The sequence below is a fragment of the Salminus brasiliensis genome, chromosome 1 (assembly GCF_030463535.1).
Source record: "Salminus brasiliensis chromosome 1, fSalBra1.hap2, whole genome shotgun sequence".
NCBI lineage: Eukaryota > Metazoa > Chordata > Actinopteri > Characiformes > Bryconidae > Salminus > Salminus brasiliensis.
In genome coordinates, this window is record NC_132878.1 from 26,469,811 (window position 1) to 26,488,921 (window position 19,111).

At 39.0% G+C, this 19,111-nt stretch overlaps 1 protein-coding gene and 1 long non-coding RNA gene across 5 annotated transcripts in view; one reads left to right on the forward strand and one right to left on the reverse strand.

Moving 5' to 3' along the window:
* npas2 (neuronal PAS domain protein 2) overlaps nt 1-19,111 on the forward strand; it is an 83,799-nt gene that overhangs the window by 57,129 nt on the left and 7,559 nt on the right. For 3 of the 4 annotated variants that reach the window (XM_072676512.1, XM_072676522.1, XM_072676531.1), the window contains 17 exons: nt 210-301; nt 2,115-2,204; nt 4,181-4,304; nt 6,945-7,058; nt 8,560-8,678; nt 9,671-9,753; nt 10,849-10,955; nt 12,364-12,511; nt 12,990-13,071; nt 13,227-13,353; nt 14,293-14,393; nt 15,238-15,306; nt 16,123-16,296; nt 16,689-16,904; nt 17,137-17,327; nt 18,193-18,282; nt 18,533-18,740. In XM_072676512.1, the coding sequence (XP_072532613.1) occupies nt 210-301; nt 2,115-2,204; nt 4,181-4,304; nt 6,945-7,058; nt 8,560-8,678; nt 9,671-9,753; nt 10,849-10,955; nt 12,364-12,511; nt 12,990-13,071; nt 13,227-13,353; nt 14,293-14,393; nt 15,238-15,306; nt 16,123-16,296; nt 16,689-16,904; nt 17,137-17,327; nt 18,193-18,282; nt 18,533-18,740 (2,135 nt within the window). The remainder of the gene's footprint in view (nt 1-209; nt 302-2,114; nt 2,205-4,180; nt 4,305-6,944; nt 7,059-8,559; nt 8,679-9,670; nt 9,754-10,848; nt 10,956-12,363; nt 12,512-12,989; nt 13,072-13,226; nt 13,354-14,292; nt 14,394-15,237; nt 15,307-16,122; nt 16,297-16,688; nt 16,905-17,136; nt 17,328-18,192; nt 18,283-18,532; nt 18,741-19,111) is intronic. The other variant, XM_072676539.1, reaches the window with a different exon arrangement.
* LOC140552337 (uncharacterized) lies at nt 6,679-7,399 on the reverse strand. Its single transcript, XR_011979312.1, has 2 exons — nt 7,325-7,399; nt 6,679-7,101 (listed from the first exon to the last, which is right to left on the reverse strand). It is a non-coding gene; the product is annotated as an uncharacterized lncRNA (long non-coding RNA).

The window sequence follows — 19,111 nt, forward strand, 5'->3', positions numbered from 1 at the left end:
TAATGTCTTTGACAGAGTTGACTGAAACTCACAACCTGTTCATTCTTTTTCAGTAATATCAAGTTCAGTGTTGCAGCTCCTTAATAAGCACCATCCCATCTGGCTTGCAGCAGCACACCCAGCTTTTTCCACCCCACATGCTTACAGAATCTCAGGAATTCTGGGCTAAAGTTTCAGCTTGATTTTTGTGGCTGTTTTATGTTTTCCAGAGATCACAGCACAGACGGAGTCGTGTGAGATCCGACAGGACTGGAAGCCTTCGTTCCTCAGCAATGAGGAATTTACCCAGTTAATGCTAGAGGTAAACCGCTCCTTATATCTCAATATTACATAGCAATACCATGATCCGGAAAATCCAGCAGGAATTTCAGCTTATATAACTGCTTCTCCTGACAGAATTCCTGGGTATAAAAGTTGTGTTCCACGGGAATAATATACTGTTAATAATATATGCAGTCTTTAACTGAAATGCCAAATTGCAATAACGCAATCATAAATTAAAATTTAAGAGTATATATATATAATAGTTCATGTATTTTAACCCATTTTTGTAATTCAGAAGGAATTGGGTTGCTTTCTATCAGTGCCTAAGGATAAAGAGTAAAGAGAAGGAAGTGTATTGCATTCAAACAGGTTTTATTGCAGAAGAATCAAAGCAGAGGGAGCACTGCTGATCAGTGAGTCAGCACTATGGAGGGAAATGCAGGAAGCGTGTTTGAGCCTTTAGGGTTATCCCTGTGCTGCAGAGTGAGACATGAGGGAAATTATCATTAAATTCAACAATACAGAGTGAGTGCCAGTGTTCTCTAGGCAAGGGAAATAATACACAGCCACTAATGTGGTATAATGAGAAATTAGTGAAGCCTGGAATATGTCATATAAAGCGCAAGGCCATGTGAATTCCCATCATGAATATACACAGTGTTTACTCTAGTGTTTCAACGTTATACTCAGTATTCCAAACAATATGTGAACAAGAAAGGAATAAATGAATTTAAATAGCAACTAATATCAATTCTAGATATGATCAGTACTATAACTTTATTATCAGTGCTATACAGCTTTCTCTTACAGCTTATCCAAGGTTTCTGTTGAGAATTGTTTAATAACATTGGGTACTTTAGTAGTGTAAGCTCAGTTAAACATTTGGATGGCTAGCACCCAACCCATCTCATTCAAAATAAAACATTGCACGTAATATTTGATAATTGAACATGTTTAACAATATTTACTATTTAATCCACATATTATAATAAATTTAAATATTTTCATTTTTACACAGCATATATTGAAAAATATTTGTCATTTATTATTCAACATATATTCAAATAAAATAATTATTGAACATATATTACAAATACAACTATTTGCCATTGAATTCGTTTATAAATAGGTAATTGGCCATTATCTCTGAATCTATACCCTCCTCTATTTCTCTATTCCTCAGTAAAAGTTCGCATTCCTGCAGAACTCGATGCTGGAATAAAGATTATAATACATTTGAACCAAAGACATGTTTGATGTGCCTCAGCTGTGGCTTAAATCAAACAGCAAAAACAGATTTAACCACAGAGCTTTCATTCTGTCAACACTGAGGTCTAGCCTTCACATGCCTACCAGCTGAAACTAGCCCACGCTCCCTTGATGTGGGTTATGTACTGCAGTTGCTCTTCTGTAATGACAGGAATGACATCCAGGCTAATTTGGATGATAAGCATATCTTTATCATCATAACATCGATTAATTACATCAATAGTTCTCAAATATCTAATCAAAATCATAGTTTGTAAAATGACACAGTTGCTTTTGAAAACACTGCCATGACACAACTCCGATCTTTAACATAGTAGGTTTGTAGGAGGAGCAAAATACATTAATCTTCTGTGTGAATTAATTACATTTTTTTTTCTTACATTAATTTACATTAAGGACATGTTGTACTAAACGCTTTTATACAGTTTCTATTGGTTCATTTATTCTGAAATATTCATACAGTGTAAAGACATTTGAAGATATAAAAATCTTAAGATTTTGTTAAATACATTTTCACATATTTTAATTTGTGTACCATCTTACATGTATTTATTTATTTATCTGTATATTCTTGTGTACAGGCATTGGATGGTTTCCTAATTGCACTTACCACTGACGGGAACATCATCTATGTATCTGACAGCGTCTCTTCTCTGATTGGCCATTTACCAGTAAGTGAAAGTTTATTGAATTCAGGGTAATCATGTCATATTTTGAAAATATATGCCCCCATGCCCAATGTCAGTCATAGGCTAGAAGTGTATAAAGCCCCCTCAACATTGGGCTGTGAAGCAGTGGAAATGTGACCTCCCTAATGCTCTCTTGAGGTTGAATGCCACCAAATCATTCACACAGCAGTGTACCAGCATCTTCTGTAAAGCCATCCCAGAAGAGTAGAACCTATTACTGCAGCCTTGATTTCAGCATGTCCTTGATTTCAGAAGAAACACTGAAGGAGCAGGTGTCCACAAACATTTGGCAGTGTTGTGTATTTCTACAGTTTGTAGAAAATGACTCATGTTTGGAAGGTGAATGCTATGCCCAGTGTAAGTGATGACTAAGAGATAAATGACTGCATTTGGCTAAATTTAGGTGAAGCAACCCACACGCACCATATTTTCTGGGGGAGTTGGTTAAAGTGGAGTACCCTGGAGATGCTTCCGATGTTTCGAAAGTTCTTTTTCCCTGTACTGATATTGATGTTTCATAAGCTCTAAATGCAGTTTATTAGGTAGAGTCAGGAGAGAATGTGACGTCCATTAAGACAGAATGCCAACTCGGGCCAAATATGAACAGCTTATCCCTGATCTAAATAACTGTATCAGTTGTGTTCTGTTAAATGCTGATTTGTTGGCTTCTCGTTGACTCAGTAAGGCTAAAATCGACACGCTCATAACTGCATGAATTCATTCACTCTTCTTCTTAATGAGGCAGACACATAAAATCTGTCCGTCTGCTCTGTCATATGATTTGATGTAATGTGATTTAGCCTTAGTTGCACTGTATTACATGTGGAGTGTGTGCCGCAGTTCAGTGTCATATGACTGACAAGGGCAGTTACATCACTGTGTTACACCCTGCTGTGGCGTTTGACCAGATTAAGACCAGCAGGATTTACTGCATGCACTTCTGCAGGTCACTGAACACTTCATTTCCCATCGTGCACAGGACTACATGCTTATTAGACTATATAGTTCTGTGCAAAAAGAAAAAACTCTATTTCCAGACAAAACAGCCTACTGACTACTTTAACAAAAGAGAGCTGGGAGCAGATCAAATAGCAGATAACCCACTTATAGACAAATTAGTTTCCAAAGCGGATTCAGAGATCCAGAGAAAATGGGAACCATGACAGCACCCTACAAGACCTGGTAGACCATCAAGAACCCCCATAATATAAATGGCACTTTCATCTTTGAGTGAGAGGAGAAAATCAAGCTCCATTCTAGCTTCAGATCAGAAAGAAGACCCTACACTTCTGAACTATAGGGGGAGCCCAGAAATACCAAATATTGCATAAGGCTGCTTTAAATCCGAGTTTAATTATTATATCATTATTTATGCATTGCCTTTTTCCCTGATGCTGAAAATTAAAGGATTTTTGATTAAAGGACTGGCTATTTTGAGTGGATAAATGAAAAATAAAGGGTCTGATTTCTTTTGGAATTTATCACATTTCTTAACTTTAGCAAACAAACAAACTTGTTACATTTTGTTATTTGATAAGACAAACTTGCATAAAAATATATAGATGTAAACCTACTTAAGGCTAACATGGATGCAAAAGTGGCAATACACTGAACCTTCCACATTGCTCAATGTTCATTCCTCCTGTGCCACAATACCTTTGTCAAGCTGGGGTAGTGCTATAGTGCAAGGTTGTTCAAGAACAAAGCTGAAGGCTGCTCTTTCCTGCACGGTACAAATCCAGAACAAAGCAAAAGGCCTTTAGAGTCACTGCTGAGAATTGCCCAGATTATGTCTGGACAACAGCAGCTCTGTGACTGCATCATGGGATATGTAGTTTGTTGACAGTCTTTGTGAACGGGTGTACAGAATGGGAAAGATCCAAAGCTTCTGTAGCTATTGTCATGTTTGTGAAGTACAGACAATAACAGTGTGTTTGTTTGTTGCTGGTGTGTTCCAGTCAGACATGGTGGACCAAAACATTCTGAACTTCCTGCCTGAGCGTGAGCATGCGGAGGTCTACAAACTGCTGTCTACACACCTGCTGATGAATGACCCCATCACCTCTGACTACCTAGAGAGCAGTGAGTGTACACAGACTCACACACATACACAATGCTTTTTTGCCCGGTTAAACAGTTCCTCTCTGTTTCAAAATCATTTAATCTAGAACAGTTTTTTTAAATCTATACAGCACCTTAAGGGTTTCCAGTGTTGTTGTGAGTCAATGAACCCTATTCAGTTCTATTTTGTAGGGGTTCTTAAACATTATGCAGTCAGTGAACTCATTCTTGTGTGGAAAAAAATCCATATTTATTATTGATTGCACATTGAAAAAACACAAGCGTTGCCAACACTGATTGGTTGGTTTCTGTTGGGCTTTTGGGCATACTGTGCCCTGTCTGCAGAGAATGTAGCTCATACTGTGTTTATTATTAGTTTAAGATCCAAAGCACCTCATAAACCTGGCTTAAACTCACTCAGACGCTCACTCACATTTGATGGGCTAACAGTTGTCCACAAGAGGGGGCTGTTAATACTCAAGTAGCTTTCTTTGCTTCATATCGGTGACACTGTGTGTCCTTGTTAAAATATAAACATACCAAATTTACATGTTAGATCTTCAGTGAACCGTAGTGTAAACATCTCTTAAAACTTAAATGAGCCCTGAAGCAGACGTTCACCATAACCGCATAACCTCTACTGACATTTTTCATATTAAAAGTAGAAGAAGTGTCTGGAGTCGACACTTGTTGTTGAACTTTTCACTTTCGCAGAGCATAAATCTAAAATAAACCTTATTATAAGTCCTCAGTAAAGTAAATTGAAACTGCCAGCCGGATAGAAAGTTCCTCTCCTTGGTGAAGGTTTCCTCGCCGTTGCCGGGGCGATGGTGCGAGAATCTGTCTTTTGACCTTTGGACTGTTTGATGTGTGTTTTATTCCGTTATAGAGGATGTCCCTATGAATAACTCATCAAAGTCCTCCACTGGACTAGTCTGCCTATTACATTATCATGCGCACACACACACACAGTCATTGCTATATGAAAGCATTCATTTCTTTGCTCCATTTCTGTGTGATTTACACTACCTGAATATTCCAGCTTCCTTGCATGAGTAAAGCAATTGAGTAAAAAAAAGTCACTTTTTTAATTGAATACATTTTACTGTGTTAATGTATGTGTAGAAATTAAGAAATTATTTCCCCATCTTTTGGGTACCCATACTTCATACTGATTGGCTAGCTGCTGTGGACTGGTGGTCAAATACCTTCTAACTGACTGGTTTCTGTTGGGTTGTTGATCATGCTGCACTGTATTTGGTGTTTATTGGACTGTAGGCCACACTACACTCTGGCTGGTTTTGTTGGGTTGTAGATTGTACTGTATACTGATTGACTGGCTACACTCTGACTGTTTGGTCTGTATTACACTGGAAGTCAAACATTACACTGATTGGCTGGCCGTGGTGGGCTAAAGGTCATAATGCACTCTTGATTGTCCGGTTAGGTAATAGTGTGTTCTATGGCTGGCTGGCTGCGTTGTACTGTAGTTCATACTGTACACTGACTGGCTGGATGGCTAAGACATCACTTGTGTTGTGAGTCCATTTTTCTACACTCTGATTGGCTTTGGACCATACTCAACCTGATTGGTTGGTGGCAGTGTCCTGCTATGATTAGCTTCAGGGCTAGTTATATGGCACTACATGTCCGGCACAGTAACGCAGTAATGCTGCTAATCTGAGTTACGCTGCTGTGTAATCCCTCACCCTCTGACCCTAATCCGTGAGAGAGAGAGAGAGAGAGAGAGAGAGAGAGAGAAAGAGAAAGAGAGCAGTGAGTGCATCCACAGGATCCCTATATGGAGAATTTAGCATGTACAAAAAACAAAAGTTTAAAAATGCTCTTCACTTCAACCATATTCACCATTTGATTTAGATACAATGGTGTCTCCACCTTTTAACCCATCCATGCAGTGAACACACACTAGTGAGCAAACCCACACAGTGATGTAGTAAGCACAGTGCCCAGAGATGTGGGCAGCCTTCGCTCTGGCACCTGGGAAGTTAAGAGGGTTAAGGGCCTTGTTCAAGGGCCCAACAGTGGCATCTTGCCGAGCCCGGCTATTGATCCCGTAACCCTATCATCAAAAACCCGGTACTTAAACTGCTGAGCCACTGCTGCCCCCAAAAACACACTGTTCATTCCTCAGTTCAAAGACAAGGTTTTTGCAGTCCCCATGAAAAATCCCAACATGTTTATATATACATGTTCAGCCGATAGCTGCTCCAGTGTTCTAGCCCAGAATAAGCTTTTTTAATTGAGGCTTAATACGGGGCTGACAGTCAGAACATAAATCCATGTACAATGGATAAAATTTAGTTTTAGTCTATATGTGTGTTAATTGAACTCCAGATGTGCAGTATGTTTAGGTGGTGCTACTCAACTACTGCTCTCAATTATCTGCCTTTTATTCATTTTACTGTAAGAAAAAGAGAGATTGAGAGAGAGAGAGAGAGAGAGAGAGAGAGAAGTTTGAAAAGTTTACAGTGACAGTTTGATTTACAAGATAGAATGCCTATGACAACACACACATATTCACACAGTCTGTCATGTCTAATTAGCAAACACAGCATGACTCCATATCAATTATTCCAGCTAACAAGTGTCTTTCTCTCTGTGTCTGTGTCTCTCTCTCTTTCTCTCTCTCTTACTCATCAGGTGAGACACATGTGGAGTTCTGTTGTCATTTGATGAGGGGAAACATTGATCCGAAGGAGCCGCCCACTTATGAGTATGTCAAATTCGTCGGAGATTTCAAGTTTCATAACAGTGGTACGTATTTTAACATCTGTTTATCTTTTACCTCACCCCTGTCCTGCAGAGAGAGAGAGAGAGAGAGAGAGAGAGAGAGAGAGGTAGAGAGGACTATGTATAGAAATGTTATTATAGCTTGAATATGATTATTATTATTTTAATGCAATAAAAGGACAAATTGTTATGCATTAGTAGAAAATAGAATCCAAAGAAAATACACAAATCATTAGTTTTCTTTTAAAAATGTTTTGCTAAATGATTAAAGATATAAATATAGACTGTACCTGTCTTGATGTATCATACAGTTATGATAGTATGTGGAGGTTTACATACATTCATCATGGACTTGAATGCTATGGCACTATTGGGCTTTCAGTCATTTCTTTGAACTGCTATTTTGTGGGAATGAATGACAACAGTGACAACATACATTTGTAATAGAAAAAAAACAAAAACTTAGTCACGTTTTAATTGAATTATTATTTTTTTTAAATGATGCAGGATCATAGTTTTGCATACAAGGTTGATATTATATATACAGCCACTTAATATTGGGTTAAGCACCTCTTAGCAAGTTGCACCTTGACCAGACACATTTGTTAGCCTTCAACAAGCTTCTAGCAGAATTGACAGAATTGGCTGACCACTCTTCTTGATAGAATTGTTGAAGTTCAGTTATATTTGTTGGCAGTTTAGGTATATTTGATGGGCTTGAGGTTGTTAAAGTCGAAGGCCGCTCCAAAATTCATTCCACAACCACCTTCAATGTGTGTTTGGGGTCATTGTCTTGCTGGAACACCATATTGTGTTCAAGTCTCAGCCGTCCAGCTAATGATTTAAGGTACTGCTGAAGAATTCTGAGGTTGTCTGCCTTCCTCGCTGTTGTACCCGCTTTGTGCAGTGTAACAGTTCCACTAGCAGCTAAACAGACCTAAAGCATGATGCTGCCACCATACTTAAGAGTTTGTATAGTGTTCTTGGGGTTTAATGCCTCACTTTTTTTTACTCCTCCAAACATACAGCTGGTCATTGTGGCCAAGCAACTCAATCTGTGTCTCCTCTGAATATTAAATCTTAAGGAAGTCTTAATGAAGAATTTTGTTCATGTGGTTCAGCTGGTTCAAACTTTAGTCGAGCTTGAAGGTGTTGATTTTGGAGCAGGGGCTTCTTTTTTATATACAGCAGTGGCTCAGTCCATGGCGATGTAAAACATGCTTGCCTGTAGACAGTGACACTGGTGATTCAGCAGCTTCTAGCTCATGTCAGGTCTGTGCTTTGATGAGTGCATGTGGTGCAACTTCTGACCACAACTGTATTACAAAAGTGTATGATAAGTCCTGTATGAATGTCCTTGCTCAATTCTGATTTGTTGGTTAGATCAGATTTTACACCCAATCAGTGACTATATATCCAGTAGAGTGCTGTGCATTCTGTCCAGCGGCATTTCCATTGTTGTGAATTGTTATCATACGTCTGTGGATCAGAACAAACAGTGACACTGGTAATGTTTGGTTTGCAGTGCCTACGTCGTCTTGTAACGGGTATGAGTTGGTGTTTCCGCGTACACTCCAGGCCTCTCTGGAGGAGCAGGTGTGTTTGGTGGCAACAGTCAGACTGGTCACTCCTCAGTTCCTCAAGGTAAGAGAAAACACACATGCATATTTGTATATTTTATGCCAGGACATTTGTATGTGTATACATGTGTATATGTATGTATACATAATTAATTCAATAATTAATAATTAGCAGGATGTTCTTTTCATGACATTCTCAAAAGCACTAAACTATTATGCAGGTTCTTGGCAGTCAAATGGGGTTTTTGATTTGCCATTCTTACCTGAGCCATTCTCTTCATGTTTTTATTTGTCTTCCAGATCTTGACCGCTTCAGTTACCCTAGGCTGCCATTTTTTTTCATTTATTTTAGTACTGCCAATTAACCCACCCGTTTGGTTCTCCTCCTAGCCCTAGCAATGCACCTGACACTACAAGGCGCATCTCCTCCGATACATGTGAAGCCAGCCACCTCCCCTTTGTAAATTGCTGCCGATGTGGCATTGACAAGCAGCCAACATGCTGCAGTTCCACATCAGCTAACATACCTAACCTGTGCTGACCAACATCGCTTTAAAATAGTAATGAGGGAAGAGAGCACAACTGGCTTCGGCCGCTGATGACAAGGCTCGGGATTCGAACTTGTGGTAGCACATTAGACCACTGAGCCACTCAGACCCCCCCGAGCAGCCATTTCTTAATAACACAAGCTGAAAAAAAGCATTCATTAGTTTTATTTTGACATATTTAGACAGTTGCTTCAAGGAGCCTATGGTTGAGTGTTAGGAAGAATGTATAAAGCTTAGAAATTTAATTCAGCTGACAGTTCCTAATTATAGATGGTGACATGCTTCAGGTCTAATCAATCTGAGACTTTGTCAAAAAAAACATCTAAGCTGTTGCTTCACTAAGGGTGCCCAGACTTTTGCACAGGCCTCTCTGATGTTTTTTTATTTTTATGTTTTTTAATTGTTTTATGTTGTGAAAGAGTTCATTATGATGTGTTGAAAAAAGACTGCATTTGTATTATACCTCCTTGTGTATGTGTGTGTGTTTGTGTGTGTGTGTTTGTAACAGGACCTATGTAATGTGGAAGATCCGTGTGATGAATTTACATCAAGACACAGTCTAGAGTGGAAATTCCTCTTCTTAGACCACCGGTGAGTCGACTGATTCAGTGTTCTCTCAAACGAGTCCTGACTCACTCATAAGACTCCTTGCTTCTGTTTGTGTTTTCTGATGCTTGATATTACATCATTAACATACATATACATCAAAACAGAACAGTGAACAATCACATGCTCTAAGCTGCCAACTCTATTCTTTGTATTTGCTTTATATTGTATATGCAATATGTGCTGTGCTGTGCTTTATTAATTATAATATAATAAAAAAATAGTTGCTAAAAATGAATTGCTCGATTACCAATGTAATTGATAGTGACAGCCCTACTTCTAACACATTCTAACGCTGGGAGTTGGTTACATAACCATGTGTGTGTTGTATGTCTGTGTGTGTGTGTGTGTGTGTGTGTGTGTGTGTGTGTGTGTGTGTGTGTGTGTGTCTGTGTGTGTGTGTTAGGATCTAATTCGCTCAGTAGAGACTGGATGTCCTGTCCTCTTGAGCGCTATTATTGGATATTCACACACGCCTGCCAAACTCTCTCTAGGCTGACATGCCTCTCTCAACTCCCCTTACACACACACACACAGACCACAGACCTTTACGTCAGAATGGCATGAATGAAAGTTCACACAAGCTTAAATCATCATCATAATCATGATTATTGTAATCCTTCTCTAATAAGCGTACATGTACACACACATACACATATATTTATATATGTCTGTGTATGGGTCACGGGTTGTGTTTGTGGATGGGCATGTTTGTATGTGTATTAATAGTCTTGGAATACTGATTATAACTGGCACGGCAAGAAATATAATCTGTAATAGATTATAATACATATAAAGTAAGTAATGAGTTGTTGGTATATTATATTATGAGAATATATGTGAAATAAGCCATAATAATTTATGTACAAGTGAAATCACAAGTAATAAGTGTAACATATAATTGAATGTAATGATACAAATAAATAAAATGAAATATAAAAGACAAATTATAATTATAATTCATTCTAACATTTATAAGATATCTTAAAATAATATAAAATATAAAAACATGAACATGGCAATAATAAAATATAAATGTATATAACCTCATATGTGTAACCTGTGTGTATGTGTTTGTAGAGCCTCTCCAATCATCGGTTACCTGCCATTTGAGGTTTTGGGGACGTCTGGATATGATTATTATCACGTGGATGATCTGGAGCTGATCGCTCAGTGCCACAAACAGCGTGAGTAACACTGGCTAATGTGGGGCTGGGTGATATAACAACATGACATCATCATCACAGTAAATAACGCCACAACATGCTTTTCTGAATATCTCACAGATATTGCATCTACACAGGAAAATGGTTCAGTGTAAAAATATGATAACAGACTGACAGTTATTTACTGACAGGTTACTTAGGGCACTCAAACTGCATTACAGTACTTTACCTAATTTCTGAATACAGATGATAACTGTACAGCTCATGTGTGCTCTAAAATGCACCATAGCTGTCTGAGGATGCATCAAGTTAAAGATGCAGACAAACATGATTGTTCAACCCTAATGAAACACACACCTCTGTTTATATCACAATACCTACATTTAGAGTGTTATTAATATTCATCCTAATGAAGGACTGTAACACACACCTCAGTTTATATCACGATACCTACATTTAGAGTGTTATTAATATTCATCCTAATGAAGGACTGTAACACACACCTCAGTTTATATCACAATACCTACATTTAGAGTGTTATTAATATTCATCCTAATGAAGGACTGTAACACACACCTCAGTTTATATCACGATACCTACATTTAGAGTGTTATTAATATTCATCCTAATGAAGGACTGTAACACACACCTCAGTTTATATCACAATACCTACATTTAGAGTGTTATCAATATTCATCCTAATGAAGGACTGTAACACACACCTCAGTTTATATCACAATACCTACATTTAGAGTGTTATCAATATTCAACCCTAATGAGAGACTGTAACACACCTCAGTTTATATCACAATACCTACATTTAGAGTGATATTAATATTCAACCCTAATGAGAGACTGTAACACACACCTCAGTTTATATCACAATACCTACATTTAGAGTGTTATTAATATTAACCCTAATGAGAGACTGTAACACACACCTCAGTTTATATCACAATACCTACATTTAGAGTGTTATCAATATTCAACCCTAATGAGAGACTGTAACACACACCTCAGTTTATATCACAATACCTACATTTAGAGTGTTATTCATATTCAACCCTAATTAGAGTGTGTTAATAATTTCAGCCCTGTTACAAACCGTGTTCTTCTGATGATGTCTTCATGTTTTGCGAGGTCTTAAGTCTCTATTCTCTCTCTGTCTCTCTTTCTTTGCCTCTCTTGTTCTGTCTTTCTCTCTATATCTCTTGGTCTCTGTCTTTCTCTCTCCATCTCTTGGTCTCTGTCTTTCTATGCTGTATTTTTATGTGTCTGTATGTTTCTGTCTTTCTCTCTGCCTCTGTCTCTCTGTCTCTCTCTATTCCTCTCTCATTCGATCTTTTCTCTGGGGCAGCCATTTCAGGCAAAAATAGGTCACTGTGTGTGTGTGTGTGTGTGTGTGTGTGTGTGTGTGTGTGTTCTGCAGTGATGCAGTGTGGGAAGGGGAAGTCGTGTTATTATCGTTTTCTAACTAAAGGCCAGCAGTGGATCTGGCTGCAGACGCACTACTACATCACCTACCACCAGTGGAACTCCAAACCAGAGTTCATCGTCTGCACACATACTGTGGTCAGGTAATCTTTCATTCACACACACACACACACACACACACAAATACATACACTTTTATACATACATAAGACTCTTAGTGACTTTCAGTGATTTAATAGGTAAATATATATCATTACTGTCACACAAAAACCTTGTGACAGTATTTTAATTTTTCTTTTTCCAAAATGGAAAAAAACATTTTACATTTGCTCCCACTGTCAGCATGCTATGGAATATTTTTGTCTCTTTCATCTTGAAAAAGCTCTACCTGTTCTTTGTGAAGATTAAATGATCAATGGACCAATAGTACTCCAATTGTGTGTGTGTTTACATGGATATTTGTATAGAAATGAAATAAAATCTGTTCATATTTTTGCAACTCTGAGAGCCTCTAGTGGCTACTTTGAGCTGTTGCAATTAAAAATCCATATCCAACCTTTTTTCTTTCTATCTCTCTCTCTCTCTCTCTCTCTCTCTCTCTCTTTTATTCTCTCTCTCTAGTTATGCTGAAGTCAGGGCGGAGAGGAGGAGAGAATATGGATTGGAGGAAAGCTCTTCTGAAATGGCCACCACCTCAATAAAAGTACTATACACACACACACACACACACAATTGCTGACAGTCTGTCCTTCTGGGACAGGCTACTAAATCTACTGTGTGTAAATGCATGTATGTGTATTTGTATGTTTATGTATTTTTGTGTGTCTTATTCTTGTGTGTGTGTGTGTGTGTGTTTAGGATCAGGAGGTTTATCTGGACATGTGCGCTCCTATGGACGCGTCACGGGACAGAATCAGCGGTGCACGATCAGCATCTTCACACAGCTCACGCAAATCGTCACACACTGCGCTGTCTGATTCAGCATGTGGGTAACATTATTAACGCTGCCTAAAGAAACACAGGTCTTCTTTCTTTTTTTTGCCATGATATCGGTATGAGGTCATGGGTTTATGTCAGTGTGATTTATGGCAGTATGGCTGGGAAAAATGTAGCCATACTGCAGTAGCTAGCAATATAAGCTAGGATGTCACCTTGGCTGAACCTAATAAACGTCCTGCTTAGCCTTTCACTCAGATGCTCATCCCTTAACCCTGAAGCTTGTGATTTAAGGGTTGAATTTAGATAGGTCAGTTAACTGTTTAAATATTTAATAAATAAATTTCTTGATCTTCACTGTGCTAATACATCTGGATTTTGAAGACTATATTTTGTATCAGCATCCACAATTCCCATATCAGTATATTCCTAATTCTTACAGGGAACATTTTAGGGATGGCTACATTTTGATGGCTTTTTCCAAAAACAAAAAGCAGTATATAAATAGTGTCTTAATTCATATTTCATATTTAAGTCTTAAATATGTCTTAAAATAATAAATGCACCATTCCCACACTGATCTACAGTCTATTTATGAAAATTCCAAAAAATATACATCCATACAACTTTACATACATCTGCTTACAGCAGATCTGCTTACATATTCAGCCTACAGCAGTGTAGGTCTCACCACTGTCACTGAAGTAATAATGAGTTTCAGCCCTGTCCTTATTTTTGAATGATTTACAAAACAGGGTAGACAACAGAGAACGGAGCTCATTCATATATGTATATCGGTTTATATCAGGCACAGTGCCTAAAGAGAGTCTGGAAATGGTTTTGTAGAAATCAGTTATAAACGTTTCTGTTTCATAAACTCACATAAACTTTATACATTTGCCTTATTCATGTTGTGTCGATTGATGAATTCTTGTTAAATTATGTGTGTGTGTCTGTGTGTGTCTGTGTGTGTGTCTGTGTTCCACAGCAAACTCTTCTGTCCGATATAAAGAAACCTGCACATCATCACGACAGTCAGCGTCTATAGGACCTGAGAGTTCCAGCAGGTTGTCACACAGCGGATCAAAGGTACATGCATACACAGTTTTTTACAGTTTTAGCACTATCTGAAAAACACTATCATTACACATCTAATTACACCTGGATCTTTATAGTACTGAAAAGGGGTGAACAGGTGTAACCTTTTTTTGGTGCATATTCAAAAGGTTTTACAAAGAACTTTCTGCAGAAGGTTTTTCACCAAACTAATGGACCATTTAAGCATCCAAATGGTTATTTGAGTTGTCATTGTTATACACAGAACATACAACTATGTATTACCATTATTTAAAAACCTTTGAAGAACCATTTTTAAGAGTGTCCCAGCTAACATGGCCATGTTGGGCCTGTATGGATACACCAACTGGGAACCAGTTTTTTTCCTCGGGTTCCATGTTGGCCTCTCATATGGATGCTCACCAGGGTCAGTGATGGGATTAAAAGGGGTTAAGCATGGGCCCCATCTGGGTTGTACACTGCACAATCGGGCCTATATAAGAACCAGAAGAGATTATGGTGTGCTGTAACAATGAGGCCCATTTGGGAAGCCCAACTGGGTCCCAGTAACAAAATATGTACAAACCCCCTCAGAGCCCCACATGAGCATATTGGCTGGGTTAGAACAAATACAAATAAACAAATCAAATTAAATAAACTACTTTATGTTTATTTGGGTTTATTCTAATGTTATATAGAGTTTTACAGGTGTGCACTGTACTCACTGCTGAAATACACAGTTTTATTGACTTTTCCTAAGCACAGAATGTGTGTGGTCGTATCAGCGAACAGTACTTTTCTCTAATCAATGTTAATGACTGTGTGTATGTGTGTGTGACTGAACCCTTATCACCTTCTCTGTGTGTGTGTGTTTTAGAGCCTGATTCAGAGACGAGCCTCCGAGCCCCTCCCCCCTTCCCCCTCCTGTACTCAACCCTCAGTAATGGTTAGTCTCTCTTTCTCCATGTGTCCCTCTGTCCCTCTTAATCTGCACCTCTGTGCCAGTTTATATAGACGCAGCTGCACATTTCTGCCACAAATGAAACAGCAGACTTAGTTTCCAGCTCTGACCGTTTATGAGCTACTGAGCTGAAAGCAGAGCTAGCGCAAACTGTAACAGACTGAAGGGTGAGCTGTAACAGCCACTACATGTCTGTAAATCAGTGCAGACATTTATTAATTCAATACAGTTTCATGCTCTTTGAAGCAGACAAGCTTTCCAACCCATCAAAATATCTATGTCCAAATAAATCTGATCAGTAAAAAAGAGTGCAGAAGGGTATTCCTAATTTGTAACAGTATTAGACTGGCTAGTGATTTGTTGGTGCTTTATTACAGTCACCAAAGGGGGGATGATAATAATAATATAGGAGTAAATTCTGTGACTTCCACATACACAACTCAGCAAACAAACTCAGCACATCACTAAACTTGCAATTACAATGGGCTTGTTTGTTTTTCCACCTGATGTCGTTTTTGGCATCACCAATCACTGAGCTTCCACAGCATCCCCACCCAGTGGCTCTGTTAAATGCACATGAGGAATGAGATTATTTGACCATGTTCTAAAAAGACGCAGAACCATAATTTGACACATTAGACTCGTTCTAATTTTGAGAGATTGTCCTCATTTTTAAATACCAGTAAACAGTATTACCATTATACTGCCCAACCTTATCAATCAGAGTGGCATAAAGCCCCCAAGCAATTTAGGTATCATTGCTTATGATACATGTGTAACTGTGTGTGTTTGTGTGTGTAGGCCTCTGCACAGCACCAGGCAGTGTGCGGAGGTTTCCAGCAGCCTCAACTGGGAGTGATGCACCAGCTAAAGGAGCAGCTGGAAGAGAGAACCCGAATTCTGCAGGCCGACATCAAAACACAGCAGCAGGAGTTGCATGACATTAAAGAGAAACTACAGCTCGCCAACCTGCAGGTACAAACACACACACACAATTTACCCATAATGCTCTGCCCACATCCGATTACGATCATTTAACAGTTATAAACTGAGGTGTGTGTTACAGTCTCTCATTAGGGTTGAATATTAATAGCGCTCTAAATGTAGGTATTGTGATATAAACTGAGGTGTGAGTTACAGTCACTCATTAGGGTTAATATTAATAACACTCTAAATGTAGGTATTGTGATATAAACTGAGGTGTGTGTTACAGTCCTTCATTAGGGTTGAAAGGGGTTTTTACAGACATTAGGTAAAACTTGTCCAACCTAACAATAATTGCAATGGTGACACATTTGTTTACAGATCAGTTTTTATTCTACTGTTTAATAAATGAATCTATTGTGTGTGTGTGTGTGCATGTGTAGATGTTGCTGCAGCAACCGATCCACAGTGATTTCCCGTCCTCGTCTCCGCAGCAGCAGCCTTCAGGCCAGTCAGCTCAAAACAGCCAATCAGGCGTCATCCGCCACAACAGCAGTCACACACACACTCACACACACCCGAAACCCCAGCACTGCGCTCCACATGCAGCCTCATCACACACACTTATCCGAGAGCAGCCCAGCAGCTCCACCACACAGGTAAATAAACACACACCGAAAAAATACACATAAATGATCAATATAATGTACAGTTTCGTAGCTTTCAGATCATCTGAAATTAAGCCAGAAATGATAGATCCAGAAAGTCCAGAATGAAAACCTGAAAAATTATTGAATTTTATTGGTGGTGTTTTTTCCACCACATATACTCATATTTAGCATGTATTGTGTATGTTTACATATCTATGTGCGTCTGTATGTGTATGTTTAGCAGAGACTGGTTCGGAGTGCTCCAATGCAGACAGTCAGTGTTCCGGTGCAGACACACACCAGCCTGACCATGCCACTCTACAGCAACCCCATGATGTTCTCCCCAAACCATGGCTACCGCACTGTCCCGGACGCACACACTCACACACACCGGCACAGTGACGCAGACAACAACCCTGACGGACAGCTACGGTATACAAACGCACAACCATTAGTACACCACTATTAGCAGCTCATTCTTCAGTATGCTCAGTACAGTGGTTCATGGTTTTGGGTGTAGTGCCGGTGCGTCAAATGTGATTCTTCTCAATGTTCCTATTCATATATTTGCAATAACAAAGCACAGATTACAAATATAACAGATCATATGTGACTCCCATCCGGAGTAAGCAAGGCTATGAAGACGGGTCTCTGACTGGTGGATTTGTGCGTCCGTCAGTGTTTTTTTGTGAAGCTGAGTGATGGACACTCAGAAACTCACGGCATTTATAAACATTTTTATTCATACATTCCATCACTTTTCAGACGATAAGACACTGTACAAACCAATTCAAACACCAAAACAATTTGTTAACATGAGTAAATGTATGTTTTTACAGAAAATATTACGATTTTCTAAAATTGAACGTTAGTTCTTCAGATTTAAGAATCTATTCAGAGTATCTAGTATGACAGCTTTAGGTCACATGGGGTTTCACAAAAAATTAAAAGAGTATTATCTTATATTTAAGTAAAGGCACATTTAAGATAATATGCAAAAATCTAGAAAATACCCACAAGACTACAGGGGGTGAGTGCTTCATAGATTCAGTAGATAAAATTGTGAGCTCTGCAAGGATTGGTTAAATTTGTATAGATTCTCACATTTGCAACATTGCAAATTCCTGGAGGGACTGGTTGCAAATTCCTGAAGGGACACCACCTTTAGAAATTAATCACAGCTAGCTGATTAAATTACTGCTAAATTTATATTGAATTCACATTCAAACCAAGTACACAAACCCAAACTGTATTGTAATAAATCATTGATGTGCTGTATGTGTGTTGTGATGTGCAGGATGCTGTTAAATCAGCCAGTGCAGACTCTAGTCCCAGACAGCAGTGGAGCTCAGGTGTCTCAGTGTAACTCCACCATCCAGCAAACCAAGTGAGTGAACGTGTAGGGGTCAGTGGTGGGTCTTGCTGTTCTTATGAAGGCCAAATAAAGGTTATTCAGTGTAATGTATTCAGCCAACAAAAAAAAAAAAACAATTGTGTGGGTGGGAAATGGATGGAAAGTGCTTCTGGACCCCAAATTTGCTTGTTGTTTTAACACAATTACACATGAACTGTATAATGCTTCCTTAGAAACCACTGAGCTGAAAGAATTTGTGTGTTTGCACGTTTGTGTTGTGCAGATATCTGGACCAGCAGATGATGACCCCTTCCTTTCCAGTTCAGCAGGTCAACTGCAATGCCGTGCTAGTTCCATCCCCCGTTTTTACTTCACCAATCATGATCCCCCATAACAGCTTCATCACTCCTAGGGCTCCACCCGCCTACACACCCCACCCCCAGAGCACCCAGCACGGCCTCCAGATCCAGCAGCCTCAGCAATTCTTTCAGGTACATAAATCTTTCAGGTACATACATCACTATACATTTCAAAATGATTCATCTGAGAACGAATAACCCTGCTGTTATGGTTATTCTGGGTGGTTGCTTTGGCACAATAGATAACACCACTACCTGCCAGTAAGCTACCATACCATGTGGGTGACCAGGGTTCAATCTCCTGGTCTGGGTGACTATGCTGCGCTACACCAATAAGAGTCCTTGGGCAAGATTCCTAACACTACACTGGCCCACGTCTGTAATATGTGTAACCTTGTAAGTTGCTCTGAATTTAAATGTGAATGTAAATGTTATGTGTGTCATGAAGTGTTGGCAGAGAACTCTTAATGGTTCTTCCTGCTGTCGTGCTTTTTGCCAACCTT